Below are 21,522 nucleotides of genomic sequence, written 5' to 3'. Positions count from 1 at the left end.
GTTTTGCGTGGGCTGTAAGCTAAGAATGGTTTTCACGTTTTTCAATGGGTGAAAACATCAAGAAGATATTATTGTGTGATATGCAAAAATTATATGAAATCCAATGTCAGTGTCCATACACAGAGTTTTATTGGAACCAGTCACACCTTTTGTTTTTGGACTCTACAGATGCTTTCACATTATGGTGACAGAACTGGATGGTTCTAACAGAGGCCCTATGGCCTTCAAAGCCAAAAACATTTAGTATCTGACTCTTCCAGGACAAAATTTGCTGACCCTTACTCTATACCACTTCCAAGGGACCATCTTGAGGAGATATATGTAAGGAAAGGCAACATAAATTGGGGGTAATATAACTTTAGGGGCTTCTAGCTGACTCATTAAAATAATCACTCAAGTGCGCACTTTGGCAGCACTTATACTAAAGTTGGAACAATACAGGGATTAGCATGGCTGCTGCGTCATTAGGATGACAAGCAAATTCATGGAGTGTTCTATAGTTTCAGAAAATAAAAATAAAAAATAATAAAAGAAAATAACCACTTGGTGGTAGAGAAAAGGGAACCTTCATGCACTATTGGTGGAAACGTGAAGTGGGGCAGCCACTCTGGGAAACGCTATGGAGGTTCCTCAAAAAATTAAAACCACCATATGATCCAGCCATTCCACTTCTGGATATATATTCAGAGAAAATGAAATCACTAACTCGAAAGGATACCCACACCCTCGGGCTTACTGCGTTATGCACAACAGCCAAGACATAGAAGCAACCAAAGTGTCCAGCAATAGACGGATGGATACAAGTGTATATACACGCACTGGAATATTATCCAACTATACAAAAGGAGGAAATCCCGCCATTTGCAACAACATGGATGGACCGCGAGGGCATTATGCTCAGTGAAATAAGTCAGAGAAAGACAAATACTGTCTGATCTCACTTACGTGTGGAATCTCAAAACCAAACACACAGAAACAGATCAGACTGGTGGTTGCCAGAGCTCGGGTGGTAGAGGGTGGGTAAAACGGGTAGAGGGGATCAAAAGGTACAAAATTCCAGTCATAAGATCAGTAAGTCCTAGGGATGTAATAATGTACAACAGGGTGTATGCAGTTAACAATACTCTATTGTACATTGAAAAGTTACTGAGGGACCAGATCTTAAAAGTTCTCATCACAGGAAAAAAAAAAAAACGTAACTATGGGAGATGACTTACATGAACTAATCTTCCAGTGGTGATCATTTTTACAAAATGTATACATATCCAATCATTATGTTGCACACCTTTAAATTATATAATGTTGGGGCGCCTGGGTGGCTCAGTCGGTTAAGCGTCTGCCTTTGGCTCAGGTCATAACCCCAGGGTTCTGGGAACAAGTCCCACTTCGGGTTCCTTGTTCAGCAGGAAGCCTGTGTCTCCCCCTCTGCCTGCCCCTCCCCCTGCTTGTGTGCATGCGCACACTCTCTCTCTGATAAATAAATAAATAAAATCTTTTAAAAAATTATACAATATTACATGTCAAGTATACTTCAATAAAACTGGGAAAAAATAAAATAACCACTCAACGAAGAACCTCTTAATATTTGCATGTTAATCAGTGTCATTAAAAAGCTATAATGGGATGTTCCTGAACTCTTAATTACACGAGCTGAGTGTCTTATGTTCCGCCCTGAGGACTATGGTATAAACCCTGAACACATTTGGGAAAGATCAGAATAAAGTCATGGTTCCCTCAAGCACCTGTCTTTTTCCACAAACTTCCTGAAGTTCTTCTGATGAGGTGTGGGCCTGAGGCCTATGCAGGAGCGTAGAGAATCCTCTTCAGAACCAAAGCCGGTATAAGGTGGAAATTTCCTTTCTATTTTTGGAGGAGGTGGAGCCTTGCACAGAATCGAGGTGAAGTTCTCTATAACAAAACAAAGGCGAACGAAACATCAATATTTTTTTTTTTGCCCTGATTGTGGCTGTTTTGAAAGGTTTATTATGTTTTCAAGATGGACATGGAGATCTTTGTGGACTATTTTAAACTCTTTCAAACAAAACACAGCAAAATCCTGGGAGGGTAGGTTTCATTTGTGTTTACAAAAACCACAGAACTCACTCAATAATCGCCATTGGTTCGAAAGAAAGAAAAGAAAAAAAAAACTGTCTATGTCAAATAAGTAAACATTTATCTTTTATCATCACACCCCCATGTCTGACTATTTTTCATTCTTCCCTGATTGTTCCAGTGATATGAAAATTCAAACTTGGAACTTTTTGCCACCCATCCCCTGTTTTAACCTGCAGCTTAGGCCCCTCCTGCCCAGTCAACACTCACTCTTCAGACTCCTTTCCAAACAGGACTGACTCCTGTTTTGCCTCTGCCTTCCCCAGGTACTGTCCTCTCCTTCTGCTTCCAACTTTTTCAGGCCTCTCTCTTTCCTCCAACTCAACCCCAGGCCATGGCACTTCCCCATCTAGTGACAAAACAAAACCAAAACTGCTCACCAGCCACCGCTCCGGGTTGTGCTTGTGACTGCCCAAGAAAAGACTACAATGAAAAGACTACCAAGTCTTTTCTTCTAAGAAAAGACTAAAATGTGATGAAGCAAAAACAAAAACAAAATAAAATAAAACAAAATAAAAAACATAAACACACACAAATAAAACTGAGAACAAACAAATACACAAAACTTTAAAGCTAACCCCTGCTTACTCGCTCACAGGGGTTGTTACACGGAACTACCACTGATTGTCTTTCTGTACTTTTCATCTGTGAGGAAGGAGAGATGGACAGAGAGCTTCAGACATATCTATAACACCCTGGCAGCTTTCAGGCCCTCGTTTGTGAAGCTGTAGAATGTCTGAGAAGCAAGTGTGCTCTCCAGAGGGAAGAGAGGGTTGAACTGAGAGCTCCAAGTCACTTACTTGTATTTGTCCCACCACAAAGGGCAAAGAAAATGCCAGGATCTTTCCAAAAGCAAAACACAACAAGAAAACAACTCATGCAATCTAACTTCTACTCTTTCCCCAAGCTCTCATATCCCATAGATAGTGCCATTTGGGACTCAGAGGAGTTCCATATAAGCAATGATTTCCTTTTCCACTGTCAAAGTCCTAGCAGAGGCAAGAGTACAGATTTAGAGCACACCTCTGTCGCTGAAAATGTGCATCAATGTGTCATTCAACACAACCTAACTCTTAAAATTGAGGGATTTTTTTTTTAAACAGATGGATCAAAAGGCTAAGTGTCTGCAGCCATTTCTAACTCTGATTTGAAGACATTTTCAACTTTCACATTTCCTTAGACTTCCTTATTCCTCAGCTTTGTGTGAAATCCCCTCAAGCATGATCCCCAAAAGAGTGCTGTTCTATCCTAACAGAAACTGTTCACAGAAGACACACTGACAGAGAGAACGCCATCAGAGCTTTCTCGCTGGCTCACTGAGAGCCAGCAGCCAGGCAGCCAGTACAGAAGTGACAGCGAGCCTCTCCTATTGCTATTTTTGTGGCAATTAAAATCTGGGTGATAAAGAAGAAAGTTCAGATCTTGGAATTAGGCAGAACTGCAGTAGACCCTATTGTTGCTAACCATGAAATCAAATATGCCGCTGAGTGGTACCGTCATTTCAGGGAAAGGACCAGAGGCTTGCAGGGAAAAAGCTCAATGTGATTATTAGAAAACTGGGGCATGATCTGCTTCTCCTAACAGGGGACACATCCATACGGACAACTCTCCATACTAATCTGAACAGTGTAACCGAAAGAGGATGCGTACTGAATCACAAAGTAATTAAGAATGCATTCTATACCTCCCCCCCAAATTACAGGTTTTATAACAGCCTTGTTTTCTCAACTACATAATTTTTGCCACAGATTTAAGTAACAAAAGAACCAAGTTAGAGCTTTCCTCTGCACCCACAGTGCCATCTAGTGTATAAACACCAAGGACGATTCCACTCCACCCTGCCTGACTTTTTGTCCCGCGTACATCTTTCTGGATACTCTGATCCAAGGGCTCCTGTCTCTGGGTAATTGTGTACCTTCACAAGGCTTGGGACTTGTCCCTGAATATGCTTCATGTCTTTGGTGTTCCAACATCCTAGCATCCTGCATGTTTCAGGTATTAAAATCTATTTATTGGATACATGAAAAATGACGTTTTTGTACATAGCATCTTCCCAAATATCTTCTTCAACGGCCCTCTCCTGAACCCTGGGACACATCTGGCTTTCCAACGGTCTGATTCCTCTAATTCCAAGTGACTCGCACAAACATATATACTGAATGTCTAGCCATGATTAGCTAGATTCCAACAAATTTGCAGAAAGGTGATATGTTTCTCAAATGAATCTTAATGACACTTTACAGTGAACCACTATTTGCCATCTCAGTTGGAAACTACGCTGGAAAAAGCCTTCGATCACCTCAAAGTTCATCTTGTATGTTCTAGTAACCCGCATATGGACAGGCCTGAAGCTTACATAATTTGGGAGAAGCTCTTCAATACAAAGAACGCCAAATATGAAGACAAAGTCAGGTCCACGGCCTTGAACTGGGGCTCCTGCAAAGGAAGAACCCTAAAGCTCGAGCTTCATGAACAAGCAAATCCCCCTGTGCTTGTACAATACCCAGGTCAAATAATTTGGGTGGGATGTTCATTTCTGGGTCAAATCATTAGTGAATCGCATACTTTTGAGCTGTAGCTAGAAAATCCTTAGGGACCATCGATTCCTCAATCCACTGTACTTCACAGGGGAAGACAAAGGGATAAAACTGTTCCACCCATTAAGGTCATATCGTGCAACCAGAAGCAAAGTCTACTCCATTGTTGTAGCCTGGGATGGCTCATCTGCTCATATGACTATTAAATTCCCATCTTGGATGTCCCACTGCTTCCTGCACCAGGAGTTCAGAGTTGATCAACAGTCCAGAAGTAATACTGCAAAATTAAAGATGCTTTAACAACTATGCTCATCCTTCATGTCAGTACAGACTCGGAAATATTCAAGAGTAATGGGGAACGGCTGGTCTTTTACTTGTTGGTTGCCCCAGCTCCTAAGAATGGATGACCAGCAAGTCCTCCTATAGCAAAGAAATAACCCAAGGCAGGAAATTCTAGGTAAGAGCTGTTTCTATTCAAGTCCCTGTTCCTTCAGTGAAAGAAACACATGCTGGAGCCCCTGGAGCCTCTTCTAACCTTTATGCTACAGGAAAGTCCAACAGGCCTCCATCTGCCAGTCTGTGTTCATCCACACGAAATAATGAGGGAGCGACATACTACTGCCCAGCAGGTGAGCCAGGGCTGGCGGGATGGCCGAGCTGCCTGGTGGGGTAGTCACACTGGATTGTTTTGTGCAAGAAGTCGACAGAATTGCTTTCTCCTTAGAATCCTTAAATGCACAGAAGAATTTTCTCTTTTTAGGAGGCAAATTGGGTTTTACACCAGGGTACAAATAGCTCTTGGAAAAAAGCACCTGAGGCTGCATTTACAAATGTCCCCTCTGGCTTCCTCTTAGGAGGTCCCTGGTTGTGTGGTAAGCACTTGCCAGCTCCTTCCTGTGGGGCTGCAGAGCGGAGACACTACGCATTCTACCGACCACAGTTATTAACATGGAAGGAAAGGTGACCTCAGGTATGGGCAGGACCTTGTTCAGGTCTGAGCTCCCAAAATACCGAAGTACAGTGTATAGAATTTGGTCTTACGAATTTGGAGAAGCAGAATGAATTATCAACCAAATGAAAATGTCAGAAGTAATGGTATCCAAGTAACATGAAGCATCTTAATTTAACCTTACCAAAAAGTCAGAAAAGGCAATGTAAAGATTATCAGAGAACACGGATTCACAACCCACCCACCCCCACCCCCGCTGCATCGTGGATATAATTTCTAGTCATTACTTACATTAAGTACACTGTTGTTACTCAAGAAATGTTGTGTAATAATAGTGTCTGTTAAATGGGATATTTTAACATATGTTATGAGAAATATAAAAAGTCAGCGTGACTATAAAATGCATCATAATTTTGCATTTGCATAATTTTCTGTTTAAACGCATAATGCTCGTGTTATATTAGCTTTAAAGGCACTAACTGTTTTTTTTTTTTACATAATACATAATCCTATAGAGTGAACAAAAGAAGTGAGCAGAAAGAAATTAAGTGCTAGGGCTCCACGGAAACGGACCATGGGTCAACTGAAGCAGATCCATTTGCCAAACATACAGAGTACACCAGTGAATTCACTCTGCCTCGGCAAGTTCCCTGCCAACATGTTAAGAAACTAAGTGTCCCATATCTCACCAGCACCATGCCCATTTTACCAAATGCCACCTTCGGAGTCTCAAAATTAAGCTGACAGACAAACACCAACCAGATGTTGGACTCTAGGTTGAAGGGATCCTAGGATGGTTTGGAAACTTTGCCCCATCCTTTACACAAAGATAATCATTCAGTGGGACAGAAGTCAGTGTTTTGGGTTAACTCATCTTTTATATATATATATTTCAAATTTTAAGTAGCCAACACTGAAGATTTATTGGCTTTAAATAGGCACCGACATTTATAAGAAAACAAATCTCTGGGGCACCTGGGTGGCTCAGTCGGTTAAGCCTCTGCCTTTGGTTCAGGTCATGCTCTCAGGGTCCTGGAATTGAGCCCTGCATTGGGCTCTCTGCTCAGCAGGGAGCCTGCTTCCCCCTCTCTCTCTCTACCTGCCTCTCTGCCTACTTTTGATTTCTGTCAAATAAATAAATAAAATCTTAAAAAAAAACAACAACAAAAACCAAATTCTCCTATACAAAGACCTACGGGCCACTAGCCACTTCCTATAATAGCCACCATATGCACTTTCCTTGATGCCTCTTGCTCACAGTCCCCAAAAACCAATATGCCCAACGGTGTCCACAGATGAGGAAGAATGTTGGGAGACCCCACCAATTTGGCCCCATAGGGCCCACACATTTTGCCTAATCGGGCATTGCAGCTGCAGTGGAACAAATTCCCTTAATGTACTGAAGAGTGAAATTCAACGTCCTTTTTTGTTCCAACGCTTTGTGTGTGGTACGTGCCTTCTCCCACGAGATATGAATTCCCAGGAGGAAGGGTGCCTGGTGGCTATTGCTTAAGTATCTAACTCTTGGTTTCGGCTCAGGTCGTGATCTCAGGGTCTTGGGACTGAGCCCCACATCGGGCTCTGCACTGAGTGTGAAGCCTGCTTGAGATTCCCTCTCCCTCTCTGTCTGCCTTTTCCCCCCACCCAGCTCTCCCTAAATAAATAAATAAATAAAATCTTTAAAGAGAAAGAAAGAAAGAGATTCCCAAGAGGCCAGGAATACTCCACAATGGAACACCAAGGCCTGTGAGGTGCTCGTCTCATTCTAGAGAAAAAGCACCTTGTCTTCTAGAAAGCTGTGGTTGCTTCTGGCCTCCATCTCATCCCTCAGGGAAGTGTGCTCACAAGAACACACCAAGGTTTGGAGAGGCAGGCAGGAGTAAGCACTCCTACCCCAGCCAGACCCCAGCCTGGGAGGTCAGCAACTCTCGCCACCCCCACTTAGCCTAGCGCCAGCAGGTACCTGGAACAGGGCCCAGGAAGAGGGCAGAGCTGGCTGGCAGGTTTCACAAATGAGGGGTTTGTTTTTCAGGTCTCGTATCAGATCCTCTGCCTGCTTCTGTCATTCTCATAACACAATCCAATGTGCTATAGGTTTCCACTCTCCTTCCAGCCCAAGAAACCCTTTAACTCTGTAGCTCCTAAGTCCTACTACAATAACCTGTGCCTAGTAGGTTCTTAATAAATCACATGTCTTCATTCTGAACTGAACTCATCTGAATAGAACGGATACCCAAGAAGAGAGAAAGCTGGAAACATAGCCAGGCTTCACCAGCAAAGGTAGAGCAAACTGACATAAGAGAATTCCCCAGAAAACTCAAGAAGCAGTATAACCTTTGTAGTAAGCAAGAATTCAGTGAAAAGAAAAGCCTTTTCAGTTGCTCGACCAGAAAACACTGACCCCATATTACAGTAAGGCAGGGGGCTGGCTATAAAGGAAAACCGAAGCCTCTGGCAGCAGGCAGGCAAGTTCAAATCTCAGCTCACCCCTCACTCACTGCACAACCTCCGACAAGTGAGCCCCTTCTAAGCCTCAGTTTCTTTACCTCAAAAATGGAGGTCATGAGCCTAGAATCATTGTTAGGAATAAGGAAGCCAACGAATGCCCAACAGAGAGCAAATGCTCCATAAATGGTAGCAATTATGAGCTTAGACTTTGAAACCTAAAAGTAAAATCTTATGTAGGGGACAAAGATTCCAAGTTTTAAAATGTATTTTCTAATGGACATACGTTTCGCTTACCAATTCCATATTTTGTCTTATAATAAGTCTTCGTGAATTCATCACAGTCACAAAGCAGCACTTTCCTTCCCCACACGTTGATGGTGGCTCCTATGAACAGGTCATCATCTTTGTAAAACTCTTGATCTACTTTTCCTAGCTAATAAAAACAAAGGAACAAAGTGTGGGCACCACAGACCCTCCAAAGAGGCAGGCATCCAGTCCAGAAAGAAACATAATTGCAAAACCAAACCAAACCAAAACAAAACAAAAACCCACCCCTCAATTGTATCATTTACAACAGGATTTTAAAAACCAAGCCAAAACAAGCAGTCGGTGTTAACCCTTGGAAACTCTTTATACACGCATTTAAGCATGTTCGGTGTGGACAGACAGCGATGCGTTGCATATGCATTTATATAGTCATTAACTTCATTCACAGTCAATCCCCCAAGACAATATGTGACTCCCTGCACATGTCAGGTTCCAGGAGAGCCACACTGGAAAGAGCAACAAAATGTGAGGCTCCTTACCTTGTATTTATCCAACAGGTAGCCTTTGACTCGGTTCTCTCCCAAGCCACTGTACACATTAAGAACTGTTCGATCTGTTATTTGGCCTGGCTGATAGACTCCAGGTGGGCCGTACTAGAAGACAGAATGCAAAGTGTGTTGGATGGCCTACTGAACACAGAGCCGGGAAGGGTGAGGGGCTCAAATGGGAAATACGCATTGTATGTGAAAGGGCGCAAACACTCCAAAATATGTCTTTTGGGTGTATTAATTATTTTGAGCCGGTTATTTTTAAGAAACGGCAGGCACAGGAAAAGCTGAGTACCAATTATCCTTCTGTATAAAAAAATGTACATCTATAAAGAAATCTCCATTTGTAAGAGTATCTCCCTCTGTGTACCAAGAAAAGAAAGAAGACTTGTACTCTCTAAAACCTCTGATTAATGGAAAAGACAATATAAATCTACGTAACAACCTTCCTCTTGTTTACTGTGCTATTCTCCGTGACCCCCTATAACTGGTCTCCTTCCCACTTCCCCTGGCAGTCTGTTCCATCTTTAAGAGGAGATGATGTTTAAGATGGTGGCTTTGGCCATTTCAGGGAGTTACTCCATTTTTCCTTTCCTTACAGGAGGTATGCAGGTAATTAAATATTTGTTGGTTTTTCTCCTGTTAATCTGTATTCTGGGGTCGGGGGGGGCGCATGGTCTCAGGCAAGAACCTAGAATAGAGGGGCAGAGAGAAATGTAGCTATCCTCTCCCTAACACAGCTCTTCTCGGCCATCACACTCCATGTACGTCTCTCTATACTTCCACACCCATCCTTCAAGGCCCTGATCAAGACCCATTATTCCCCTGACCCTTCCCGTGCTCCTGGCCTATCCCCAGTCACACCTCCACAGCACCTACCACAGGGTTAAAGCAGTCCTTGCGGTTCTCTAAATGCCTCATCGGCAGACATCTTTTCTCTGCACTCAACTACGAAATGCCCTGAGGAAGAAACCGTGCCTTGCCGTCTTTACTCAGCTTAGCATCCTGCCCAGTCCTGAGCTCAGGAAGCACTAGCTTGCGGCGAGACAGAGGCAGCGTGGCGAGGCACAAGAACAACAGAGCACAGTCAGCCTTTACCAGAAACTGCAGCCTGGAGCGACCCTCGATGCTCCTCGGTTCCGTGCACTGGGGGGGGGGGTCCCAGCAGTTGCAGGAGCTTTGGGAAATCTCCTAACTAACTTATGCAAATTGATAGTGATCAGTTTCTCAAATCATATACTGATGAGAAATCTGAATCATCCCTGATACGTGCGACATAAAATGCCAAGTTCAAATGTGTGAATTTAGGAGATGTGGGGTGCAAGTAAGCCACGTAACAGAGAAAACCAGCGCTCTTGGAGCGCATTCTGTCTTCACCGCTTACTAGCTACAGGACTTGGAGCCAGATATTTACCTTCTGGGAACTTCAGTTTTGTCATCTAGCTGTGATAATAGTACTGACTCCTTGCTTTCGCAAAGGATGTTTGAGTGTCGAGGGAATACCTACTGCTATTTTCTCTCTCCCCTATGAGATGGTAAGTTCCACGAATCAGGACTTAATCCATTTTCTTTCACACTGTAACCTCAGAGCCGGCACACAGTTGACACTTGATAAATATTTGCTGAATGAATGAATAAATGAATCAAATGACGTCAAGACACACTGCAAATGTCAGGTGTGTCATTATTATCTTATAATTAGTGTATCAGTCAGAGCCATTCTAAAAATGGGCTTCCCATGTACCTCTTGGCTGCCCGCTGTGCATACCCGAGTTCCGTCTGGGACAAATCCTGTCTCTTCCCTGCAGCCCAAGCAACACAGCATGGTTTCTGGCAGTGGGCTCCGAGAATCTGGGATAACCTCCCATGAGGTTGTTTGCATCAGAAATAAGTGTCACGGTAACCTCCTCAGTCACAATAAGAATGAAGTTAAAATCTATTTTAACCAGGGACGCCTGGGTAGTTCAGTCAGTTAAGCATCTGCCTTCAGCTCCCGTCATGATCTCTGGATGGAAGGATTGAGCCTGGTGTTAAGCTCCCAGCTCAGCAGGGAGCCTGTTTCCCCCTCTCCCTCTGCCCTTCCCGCTCCTAAGCACATGCTTACATATGCTCTCTTTCTCTCTCTCAAATAAATACATTTAAAAAATATTTTTTAAAAAATATTTTATCCAAGTAACAAAGGAAATATAACACAGAGCTGTGAAAAGGATTTTATGTTTTCATTTGTCCTTATAGTGTTTTTAGGTTCTTAGTGGGTGTCTTTTACTATACTATCCTTTTACAGTTACTTCCAGGGGGAGGCCTTGTTACCAGCATTTTAGAGATAGGGAAATACACTCAGAGAAGTGACGTGACTTGAAGTTCAGACAGCTTTTAAGTGGGAGACCCATAATTCTAACCTAGGACTTTTGTCTCTGTGATGTTTCTGCTGCACCCAAGTTACATTAGCTCTCACATGGCCGTGAACGTGTAGAGATCAGTCTCACAACTCTCTTTTAATGGTAACAAAATGTAAAAGCTGTCACTGATGCTAGCCAATGGCTAATTGGTGACTGATGGCTACTCTTCTAAGAGTCACTCTTGTGCATACGCTTATAGGAGTGTGTGTGTGTGTGTGTGTGTGTATGTGTGCATGTATGTGTGCATGTGTGCATGTGCGTATTTGTACATTCACAACATGGACCAAAACCATGCATCTTCCTCAGTAGAATATAGAGGCCAGAGGCCAGTGCCCTACCGAAGGACATGAGCAACTGTTTTTTAAATTATTTTTTAAGAATTATTTTTTTATTGGTGAGAGGGTAGAAGAAGAGAGACCCTCAAGCAGACTCTGCACTGAGTGGAGGACCCCAAGATTATGACCTGAGTTGAAATCAAGAGTCATACACTCAGTTGACTGCGCCCCCCAGGCACCCCACGAGCAATTCTAACTAGAGAGTCTTTTACATTCAGAAGACTGATTATGAACTCTGTAATGAATATGTGCTTTCTCTTACATTTGACTTTCTTCCTTTACTTGCCTTAATTAAACCCAAAATATTCCTACCTCAATTTGTCATATCCTCTATGGTACTTTCACAGATGTATCTTAGGAGAGAGCACAAAATCAAGCTTTTCTAGACACCTGTACTAACATATGGTGACTGATACCTAGGCCCGACATTCCAGACAGGGAGTGACAAGAGTCTTTGAGGTCACAGGCAAATGCGGAAAGGGGTTCTGTGTCCGCTGCTCACCTTAGGGAGCTTTCTTCTCTGGAGGAACAATGACATAGCATCCCGGCCTGAGTTGTGTGGTATCACTTCTTTGACTTCAATGGTATCATCAGACAGAAAGTAATGCAGAATGAGTTCCCTACGGTCCCCAAACAGGGAGGCGGAGTCATCCCACAGGCAGAAAAAACGTAACACCTTCCTATCGTATTCAAGGAACTGTTTCAGGGTGTCAAAGGACTCATAGGGACGTAAGGGGTCCATGCAGTCTAGAGTCTGAAAACAGAAAAAAAAAAATGTCAAGAATAGCACTTCTACGCAACCACTTCTGAGATGCAAGCTATCAGAGAATGTAAAGATATCTTGCCCATTGACTATGACGGGATATTTCTTTTTTTTAAAATGTCAACACACTAATGACATACATGTAGATACACCTACAGCAAGTTTTCACCTTAAAAACAGACAATCAAGTAGTAGGAAGCATTTAAGATCAAACAGTAATCTGAAACACTAAAATACACTTTGTGATGTCTTTGAAAACTGGCTTTTCGGTTGGGAGAAGGGGGGTGGGGTTATGGACATTGGGGAGGGTATGTGCTTTGGTGAGTGCTGTGAAGTGTGTAAACCTGGCGATTCACAGACCTGTACCCCTGGGGATAAAAATATATGTTTATAAAAAGTAAAAAATTTAAAAAACAAAAACAAAAACAAAAACAAAACTGGCTTTTCTCCAAGACTTAAAATGCTTAAGAACACACAAAACTAACATGTGGTGACAGAAATTAGAAGGGTGATTTCCTCTTTGGGTAGGGGACTGACCAGAAAGGTGGAGAAGGAAATTTTCTGGGGTGATGGAAATATTCCATATCTTGATTTTTGTGTCACTTACTAAACATACATTTTCCAAAACTTGTTGATTTGTATGCTTAAGATTTATACGTCTGAGCATATGTTAATTTTATCTCAACCCCCTAAAAAACCTGTTGTCTTTTCACTGAGAATTCATATCTGTATATCCTCATTCATCCAAAGATTTTTGTAAAAGTAAAAGGGAAGAAACATAGTCCCAATTTTATTTTGCTTCAAAGCTTTTCCTATCAAGGACCTGGAAGGGCATGGAAACAGAAACAGAGCAAATGGAGAACTTACCCAGCCACACAGAATGTTCCCCAGCCCAGGTATCCCCACTTCTGCGGGTTTCCTGGTGGAGCTCTATTTACATGTTCTCAGCCCTGTCTTGGAGCAAAATGCTCCCATTCTATCTGCTGTAGCGAAACAGAATCGTTATATAAAGGAGCACTCAGTGGCAAGGGAGAAGTAGTCCCATATCGGCTTATGTGATCATATTTGTACATTCTCAAAACTCGGTATCTGTCTGGGGCAGTCTAGGGAGACACCTACTCCAAGATTGCGGGGAGACATTATGGCCTTCCAGAGGCTCTTATCCTTCTTCCTTATCCTGGATATTTAAATGAAATTATGGGACCTCTACTTTCATTAACTGAAAAATGTTTCTTTGGCATTATAAGGCCTTTAAGAAATGCATTATTGATTATACACCATTGGGGCTCTTTTCAGTTTAAGTTAAATTGTTTAATTTTAACTTTATATTTGAAGGCAGCAAACACTGGAGAAGTAAATGCATTAGAGTCGATATAAAATCCTCTTATTAAACTCCTAATTTTCCACAGATTGCTATATTTATTGAAGAGCTTTCTCCCTGAGGGAGTAAATGCGAAAATGATTTTCTCAACCTGAAAGGAAATTAGTTAAAACATTTCTTGGCTGTTTGTGGTATTTATTCTCAGTTCCTGGCACTAAAGTTTTTTTTTTCTTCATAAATTTATGAAATGGCACAGGGCTCTCTGTATTTAATATAATGCATCACCATCCATAATCACTATTGTATAATGCCAACTGTTAGCAAACGAGCGAAGCCATATGCAAAAGGTGGTAATTCATATGGACCTGTTCTTTCAGGTTCTCTCTTCTCATTGTAGAGACTTCATGTTTATCTAGGCTCTGTCATCTAGAGCATTTGGAAAAAAATAAAAATAAACCCAAACTATAAATCTGCTCGTATGCCAATATACACAGGTATAATTCCAAAGGAACTTCACCTTAAATGTTCCAGGAGCAACAATACATATTTCTCAGGAGAGCTGCATGCCTACAACATTAAAGGATAACTCTGCTGGGGCCAGGAGGTGGGAAGAGATGAATGACCCCACACGCAGCTTTCAACAAGAGCTCAGAGCAGAATTAAAGGAGGATTTTATTCTAAATTTCATGTTATCTTTCTGCAAGGAAATTAATTACAAGTTTAAGAAACAACAGGAATGAGACTAAACTGATCTATAGGGATAGAAGTGAGAACAGTGGTTATCTCTCCCTGGGTGGGAAGAGTGATTCATTGGAAAAAGCCAAGAGGGAAGTTTCTGGGGCAAAGGACACATTCTGTGTCTCGATTTGGACTGTGGATTACATGGGCATATGCATTTGTGAAGACTCATCCAACTGCGTGCTTCATTTCTGTGTATTTTACTCTGTCTAACCATACTTCCATAAAAAAAGAGAATGACAATAAAAAAATTCTGGGTAGGCAGCAAAAGATTTGAATTGAAATCCTCATAAGAAGACTGGCTGGGTATGTGACCTTCCACCTGACAACCTGCCCTTCTGCGTGTTCAGATTCTTCTGTGAAAAAAACAAAAAAAACAAAAAAAAACCAAAAAAAACAACAACACAAAATTCGGGCCAAGGGATCATTAAAAAAAAAAAAGACAACTTTAGAAAGACAACAGTACTACTATGAACACTGTTCCTGCCTCCCTATACTAACTGGGGTCAGACTTGGAAGACAAACATCCTTTTACAATAGGGTACATCAGAATCATGGCCCTCTCCGTTCTGCTAGAATATTCCTACACCTGATGCCATTATCGCTAGAGCTGGGAGTCCTGGGGAAGAAGAAAAAAGGTATACCCAAGGTGTGCAGCAATAAATCAGTAGAACAGAAGCAAACATATTCCCAGGGTTAGGCAACCAAAATGGGGAAAGACAGGCCAGGTAAGAGTGGGCCTTAGAGCTTGTCCCATGTGGGTGGCTCATTGAAGACTCCTACTGTCTGTCTGGAAGGGAGACTCTCCATGGAGAGAAGTGGGGGCAGGGGCAGTGAGTGAGGCTCTCCTGCCCTGAGGTCAACACCTAGAATTCCTTCCAGCCTAAAGGGGATTAGGACAACTCCAGTGACTATGACCCCGAACATTCTTTCACATCTGCGTCAGGAGTGCAGATACCCTTTACTGACTCTCCTTTTTGGTTTCTCATTCGGAAGATACCAGCTCACAGATCTATCATCAACTCCTTACCTCTCTCCGTAACTTCATGTAAGGATCTTCTGGACACTGTCCCGGGGGGTTTAATTTGACTCCCATTTTCCTCAAAAAGTTTTTTGTGAACGTATCACAGTCATAAATCTTGAATGTCCGGCCATAGAAGATGATGTCTATGTTGATATTGAAATGATGCACAGTATAAAACTGATCTTCATCAGGAGGAGGGAGTGAAATCCGATGACGCCGGATGAAAGTCCCTATGGTATAGAACCAAACGTAGCTGTTTCATCAGGCGGCTAACGCAGAAAAGGTCACAGCACGTCTCCGTAACAGCCCTGAATGCCGTCCCACAACAGGGAAGGGGGCAAAGGGCTAGTTCTTGGAGGTGGCATGATTATGTTCAGACTCTGAGGGTACCTGAGGGAGCTGAGATTTCTGAGGTCCATAGGTACTGACCAGTCTTGCATGTTTGTTATTAAAGTTGCCTAAGTGGTACTAACGTACTTTAATGAGCCATAAAGACTAGGAAAGGAAGAGGGGCACAGAGAGGGTGACCTAATGGGCCAGACACTGCCATCCTGTCTTCTTCCAGAACAAGCACTCAATGTGAGCACAATAAACAAGGCACTATGACCGCAAAGCAAAGTACTCATGAAAATGCATCCTCTTGGCTCAAAAAAAAAAAAAAAAAAAAAAAAGCTTATCAGCTTCAGTATGGTAGGTGCCAGCACCATGATTTGTAGATTCTATAAACATGAAAAACTTCATGCTGCTCGGAAACTGCATGGCATCTTCTTTGCTCTATCAACCTCTTCTCCTCCTACCCCCAACCACCCCTACAAGCCTCTGGTTATCAGAGGCTTCATTGTTTTAGACAGCGTTTTTGCCAAATGTTCTGGATCTCATTCTATCTTTTACTGCTAACCCTATGGTGCCCCTTCACTTCTACTCTTGAGAATATGAACCCAGGGTCCCCAAGTGGTGGTTAGCCACTGGCACTAAAAGGGTTTGCTCCCAGATGAGCATGCGAACTACACCACACCATACCAGCCAACTTACCCAAACCCTGTTGAAACCTGTTGTCAAGAACTGTTTAGAGTTTGAGATGAGATTTTATTCTACTTGCAAACTAACAAGGTAGCCTGTTGCAGGTTCATGGATGTTGGTAGAAGGCATAGATTGCCTTGGTTAGAGATAAATTCACAGCAATAATAGCAGCCAGAACACCAGCATGTTTCACACCAGTTTCCTGAGCCTCGATTCCCACGGGATGACCCAAGAAGGTCTGAGTAACTCCTGCCCACCTGGTGGGGTATGTTACAGGAGAGGAGCCCTAAGCGTAGGAAACCTAAGCCTTAAAATGGATAGTAAGCATTCCTGCTTTTTTTTTTTTAAAGATATTATTTATTTCAATCTCAAGTAGGTGGAGAAGCATGCAGAGAGAGAGAGAGAGAGAGAGAGAGAGAAGAGAGGAGGAAGCGGGCTCTCCACTGAGCAGAGAGCCCGATGCAGGGCTCGATCCCAGGACCCTGAGATCATGACCTGAGCCAAAGGCAGAGGTTTAACCCACTGAGCCATCCAGGTGCCCCTCCTGCTTTTTGTCTCATAGGGAGACAAGACCTTTATTAGACTGGACAGTAAGCATGTCTTGTCCTCCCTCTGTTCTGGAAGGAGACACCGCCTCTTTCTCCCATGGCCATGAGCAAACCTCCCCTTTATCTTCAAAAGCTGTTTGCTATAGAGACATCCCTGAAGAGACAGTCCAGAACAAAGAGCAGACAATGCCTCTACTTGCAAAATCTACCCAAATGCAAGATACCCACAGAGAATGCTCTCTCAACATCTGTGACCAACTTTGGCCTGAGAATCTACTCCAAGAGTAAAGGGAAGAAGAGAAAACGTGAGCAGAGCAAACTGAGGGACTAATGGTTCAAGTCCAAGTGGCCTGTGGGACCTCTGTATGGAAGCATTTTAGGATAATGAGGTCAAGCAATCTTGTTCCTATTTTCTATAGCTCCGAGAAAGGCACCTTTTCCTGACATCTAGAAATATTTAGAAATTATTCATTGCTATTCTTACAGAAATTTAATGAGTATCTTTATGTGCCAGTAACTGTGTTGAACTCTGTTCCATTTTTCTCTTCATCATCTTTTCACTCTGTTCAGGCAAAATGAACTAAAATCATTTTCATCTTCTTTTCTCTGTAGCAATTTTTAATTACTTGGTACATTAAATTAAAATAATAAAACTATAAAATTAGAACTGGCCTAGAATATTTTTAAATGTACTACATAAAAGATGATATAATTTTACTGCAAAAAATTGTACTTCAATTAGCCTTTAATTCATGCCACTGAAAACAGTATGCAAATTATTTAATCATTCAAGATTAGACATTTAGAACAAATTGCATACTTAAACATCTATAAAAGCATGGGCATTTCAGGTATTTTCAGAAACCATTATATATCTCTTTAAAAATACTTATATTGTGACAGTTTTTAAGATATATAAAATTTATTCAACAGCCAGGAGCTTGTTCAGAAATTCCATCTACTTTGTATTTGTACTTAATTATAAAAATTCAAATAAGCAAGTTGGTGCTGATTTCCGTTCAGTAAGACTTTGAATAAGAATCTTCTATTTTTCTAGGTGGAAAGAACTGGCCCACCTACAGAGCTTTCAAATAATAATAATCAGAATCATCATCAGAGCCCTAGGATATGCTTTCATATACATTTTTCTCATTTAATCTTCACTAATCCCATGAGGCAGATAATGCACGAAATGTAAATATTCAGTTTATGGCCGAGAAAAGCAAGGTTCGGCGTTGTTAAGTAACGTACTCAAGGTCACACTCTAACAAATGGCAGAAGATCCTGGACCTGGATTTTCAAGCTCTAAGTAAATACCAGCCCTTTCCAGGGTGCCCGGCTGTCTCAGTCAGAAGAGCACGTGACTCCATCTTGGGGCAGGAGTTTGAGCCCCATCTTGGGTGCAAAGACTATTTAAAAATAAACTCTTAACAAAATAAATAAAAACCAGCATTTTCCACAGTTTGCACTGAACTATATCGCACTGAACTATGTCTCACTGAACTACAGCCACAGATTACTTAAGTGAAGGAGAGGAGGGAGGGTTAGAGGCAAAACAGGATAGAAGTGGGGAGAAGAGCTGACAGCCACCATGAAAAGGAGAGAGAGAGAAGATGGAGCTTCTCTTCCCAAAGACCAGCCTCTCTGTTCTCTGAAGGCAATTTTCTGGAGAGGGGCACACTTGCCCACTGTAGCAACACCCCCTCCAGGGCCAACACCTATCCCTCCCCCACCCCCGAGGCCTGCATGCCCTCACGCTTCCTTATGTATGCTCCCACATTTTTCCTAGAGATGGTTCTCCGAAGAGGCCAGAGAAGCTCCGTCACCACTCACGGGCTGAGAAGAGAAGGCAAACCTAACTAAACAAGACAATTTTTAATAATAAGAAATCCAAATTCACAAGGCCATGTTAATCAGAAAACTAATGTGGGCCATTTGAAATGGACAGTGGCACCTGAGAGCTTTCAATGGTGTCTTCGTGGCCATCTCTCCACTGTGTCCTTTGGGGGGTCGAAAATTTCTATTTATTGATATTTGTGTGTTTATAGTCCTCCAGGATAAACGGCAGAAACTCCACCAGCAAGAATGTGATCTGGAGTATCAAAGAAATGGGCAGGATGGCACGTATTTGGCATGCACTGAAAAGAACCTGAGATCATCAATTATATAAATAAAAATAATGCTACAAAATGGAAAACCAAGAACAGAAGTACCATATCTACCCTTTAAATTTTTAAACATTTGCCTTCCTGACTGCCCCGTAAAGACAATTTGGGCAGATGTCCAGGCATCGGGTGCCTGCTTTTAAGCTCCTCCTGATCTTCCTATTTTAAATCTCTCTTCCTTTTTAAAGGCCCTGCTATCTGATTATACTCTGCAAGCTTTAACTTTCTAACATTTCCCTGTGGTTTAGATCAAAATGATGATATATCCATTTATGTTTAATGCATTTTCCTTTCATTCAGTTGGGACTTGCTTTAGATCTTTGCTCATACCACTAAATTTGGCTTTTAGAAATTCACCTTCCAGAATTAAGACTCCAACCTCTTACCTCTATCTTAATTTTCCATATATTTAGTTCATTTTAGCACCGCTGCAGACCTAGGATCCATCTGAGCCTAGAGACCGGTATTTCTTAGGTGAATGAAGGTTCAACTGGAATTGCCACCTGTTACTGTGTCTACTAAGTCTGTATCCTAAAAATACAAAGACTCTTCACTGGGATCAGACACGAAAGAGTATCTTTTCCTCCTCTTGTTGTTTACAATTATTCCTTCGGTCAAATAACTACTCCATTTGTATTTTTACAAAAGGTCCTCTTCGGAGTTTTGTTTTCATAAGAATAACTTTTTCCATATAGAGAGCCTCACATCTGTCTTGTAGCAAAAGAATACAAAACTTAAAATTCCACATCTCTGATCATAAGAAAGAATAACCCTATCTGCCCTCCCCCCGCCACTGGATGAGACCCAAATGCACGCATGTTATGCTCTAACGTTCTCTTACATTACTGCTTTCTTGCCTCACTTTCTTTACACACCTTAGGATCTGCTCCCACATACCTCCCAAGTCCACACCCTACCGCTTTCCTACCCTCCTTCATCTTATGCTGTTCCTTTTGGCTATTATATCTTCATCATCCATCTTTATCTGGAGGAACTTCTGAGGTACCACTCAAATGTCTTCTCTGGTGGATACTGGTATTTCCTCTTCTGATCCCTCAAAGTACCTGGTATCATTTCTGATACCTGTGTTGTGTTCTAGATGTTGTCTACCACATTTCCTCTCCTCGATTCTTTCCTCCCTCCTTCTCCATGGCCACCATGCACCAAACACCTGTCGTCACAGGCCACTGACTTACCTCCACTCTGAAATTCTCCTCTTCTCCATTCAATGACCACCCCTTCCCCAGGATCCACCCTCTGGGGTTGCCAGATTTAACCCACTGAAATAGAAGATGCACAGTTACATCTGAATTCTAGATAAACAGTGTGTAATTTTAATATAACTACGACCCATGCAATATTTGGGGACATATGAAAAACTTCATTGCTTATCTGAGAATCAGATTTAGCTAGGCAGCTTGTATTTTCTCTGGCAACCTTATGACCATGCCTCCTTCACTTTGTGGGATGCAGTACTAAGATGTGGTACATGGTCACTATGAGTGAATGACATACGAATGCCACATTTTGTGATTACATTTGCTTGGTCAGATTATCTTAGAGTATAAAAAACATTAAGAAAGTACTACGTTGAAGCGCCAACACAAGTGCCCAGTGGAAATCAGTGTTCTCAACCAAGGACTCACTAGGAAGCAGAAGCCAATTTATAACCTGGCCCCAGGCCTATAGAATCAGAAATTCTTGTAGCAGGCCACGAGGTTCTAATGATCACTCTCAGCTGACAACAACTGGTATTGCCCTCACCAGAAATTTATGGCAGGTTTTTCATCATCAGCCTTTCTTTAGCATAGATTAGTTTGGATTTGGTAGTATTTGACAAACAGTGATTCTTTTAGACAATTACAAGTAGAACTACTGGGATTAACCTCTGACATTCTTGGCTTGGTGTAACATTGTTTTAACTACATTCCAACAGAACAGCAACAAATTCTATACAAATGACACATCTAACCAAAAAGAGAGTGATGTTCTGGCAAGAAATAAAAGCAAGCCTGGAAGTGCAACAGTGACTTGACTTATAACGTACATAGATCTCTCTGCCAGCAAGGATTCGTGAACATTAAAAATATGTTGTTCTGATTAGAAGCTGCATGTAACTGAATGCTTATTTTGGCATCATGCCTCTTTTGTTTCTGGCTTATTCCAAACTCCCCCACTCCCCAAAACAAAAACAACAACAACAACAAACCCCAAAACAAACAAACTAACAGGATAGAAGAGGCAGCTAAAAAGGAGGCTAATTCTTCCACATGCACTAATTTCTGAATGATCAGTTATACAAAAGAACAAATGCATCTGACCTCCCTTTCCATCTGGAAAATACAGAA

General features: G+C 42.0%; 1 protein-coding gene across 11 annotated transcripts in view; it reads right to left on the bottom strand.

The window, feature by feature from the left end:
• EFHC2 (EF-hand domain containing 2) overlaps nucleotides 1-21,522 on the bottom strand; it is a 246,184-nt gene that overhangs the window by 145,883 nt on the left and 78,779 nt on the right. For all 11 annotated transcript variants that reach the window (XM_082718226.1, XM_082718232.1, XM_082718231.1 and 8 more), the window contains 5 exons: nucleotides 15,448-15,671; nucleotides 12,098-12,349; nucleotides 8,853-8,966; nucleotides 8,341-8,479; nucleotides 1,743-1,908 (listed from right to left, as the gene is read on the bottom strand). In XM_082718226.1, coding sequence (XP_082574352.1) covers nucleotides 1,743-1,908; nucleotides 8,341-8,479; nucleotides 8,853-8,966; nucleotides 12,098-12,349; nucleotides 15,448-15,671 — 895 coding nt within the window. The remainder of the gene's footprint in view (nucleotides 1-1,742; nucleotides 1,909-8,340; nucleotides 8,480-8,852; nucleotides 8,967-12,097; nucleotides 12,350-15,447; nucleotides 15,672-21,522) is intronic.

This window comes from Mustela nivalis, assembly GCF_964662115.1.
Source record: "Mustela nivalis genome assembly, chromosome: X".
In the NCBI taxonomy this organism is placed as follows: Eukaryota; Metazoa; Chordata; class Mammalia; order Carnivora; family Mustelidae; genus Mustela; species Mustela nivalis.
Note: the sequence above shows the minus strand (reverse complement) of the source record. Positions and strands in the feature narration are given on the sequence as shown.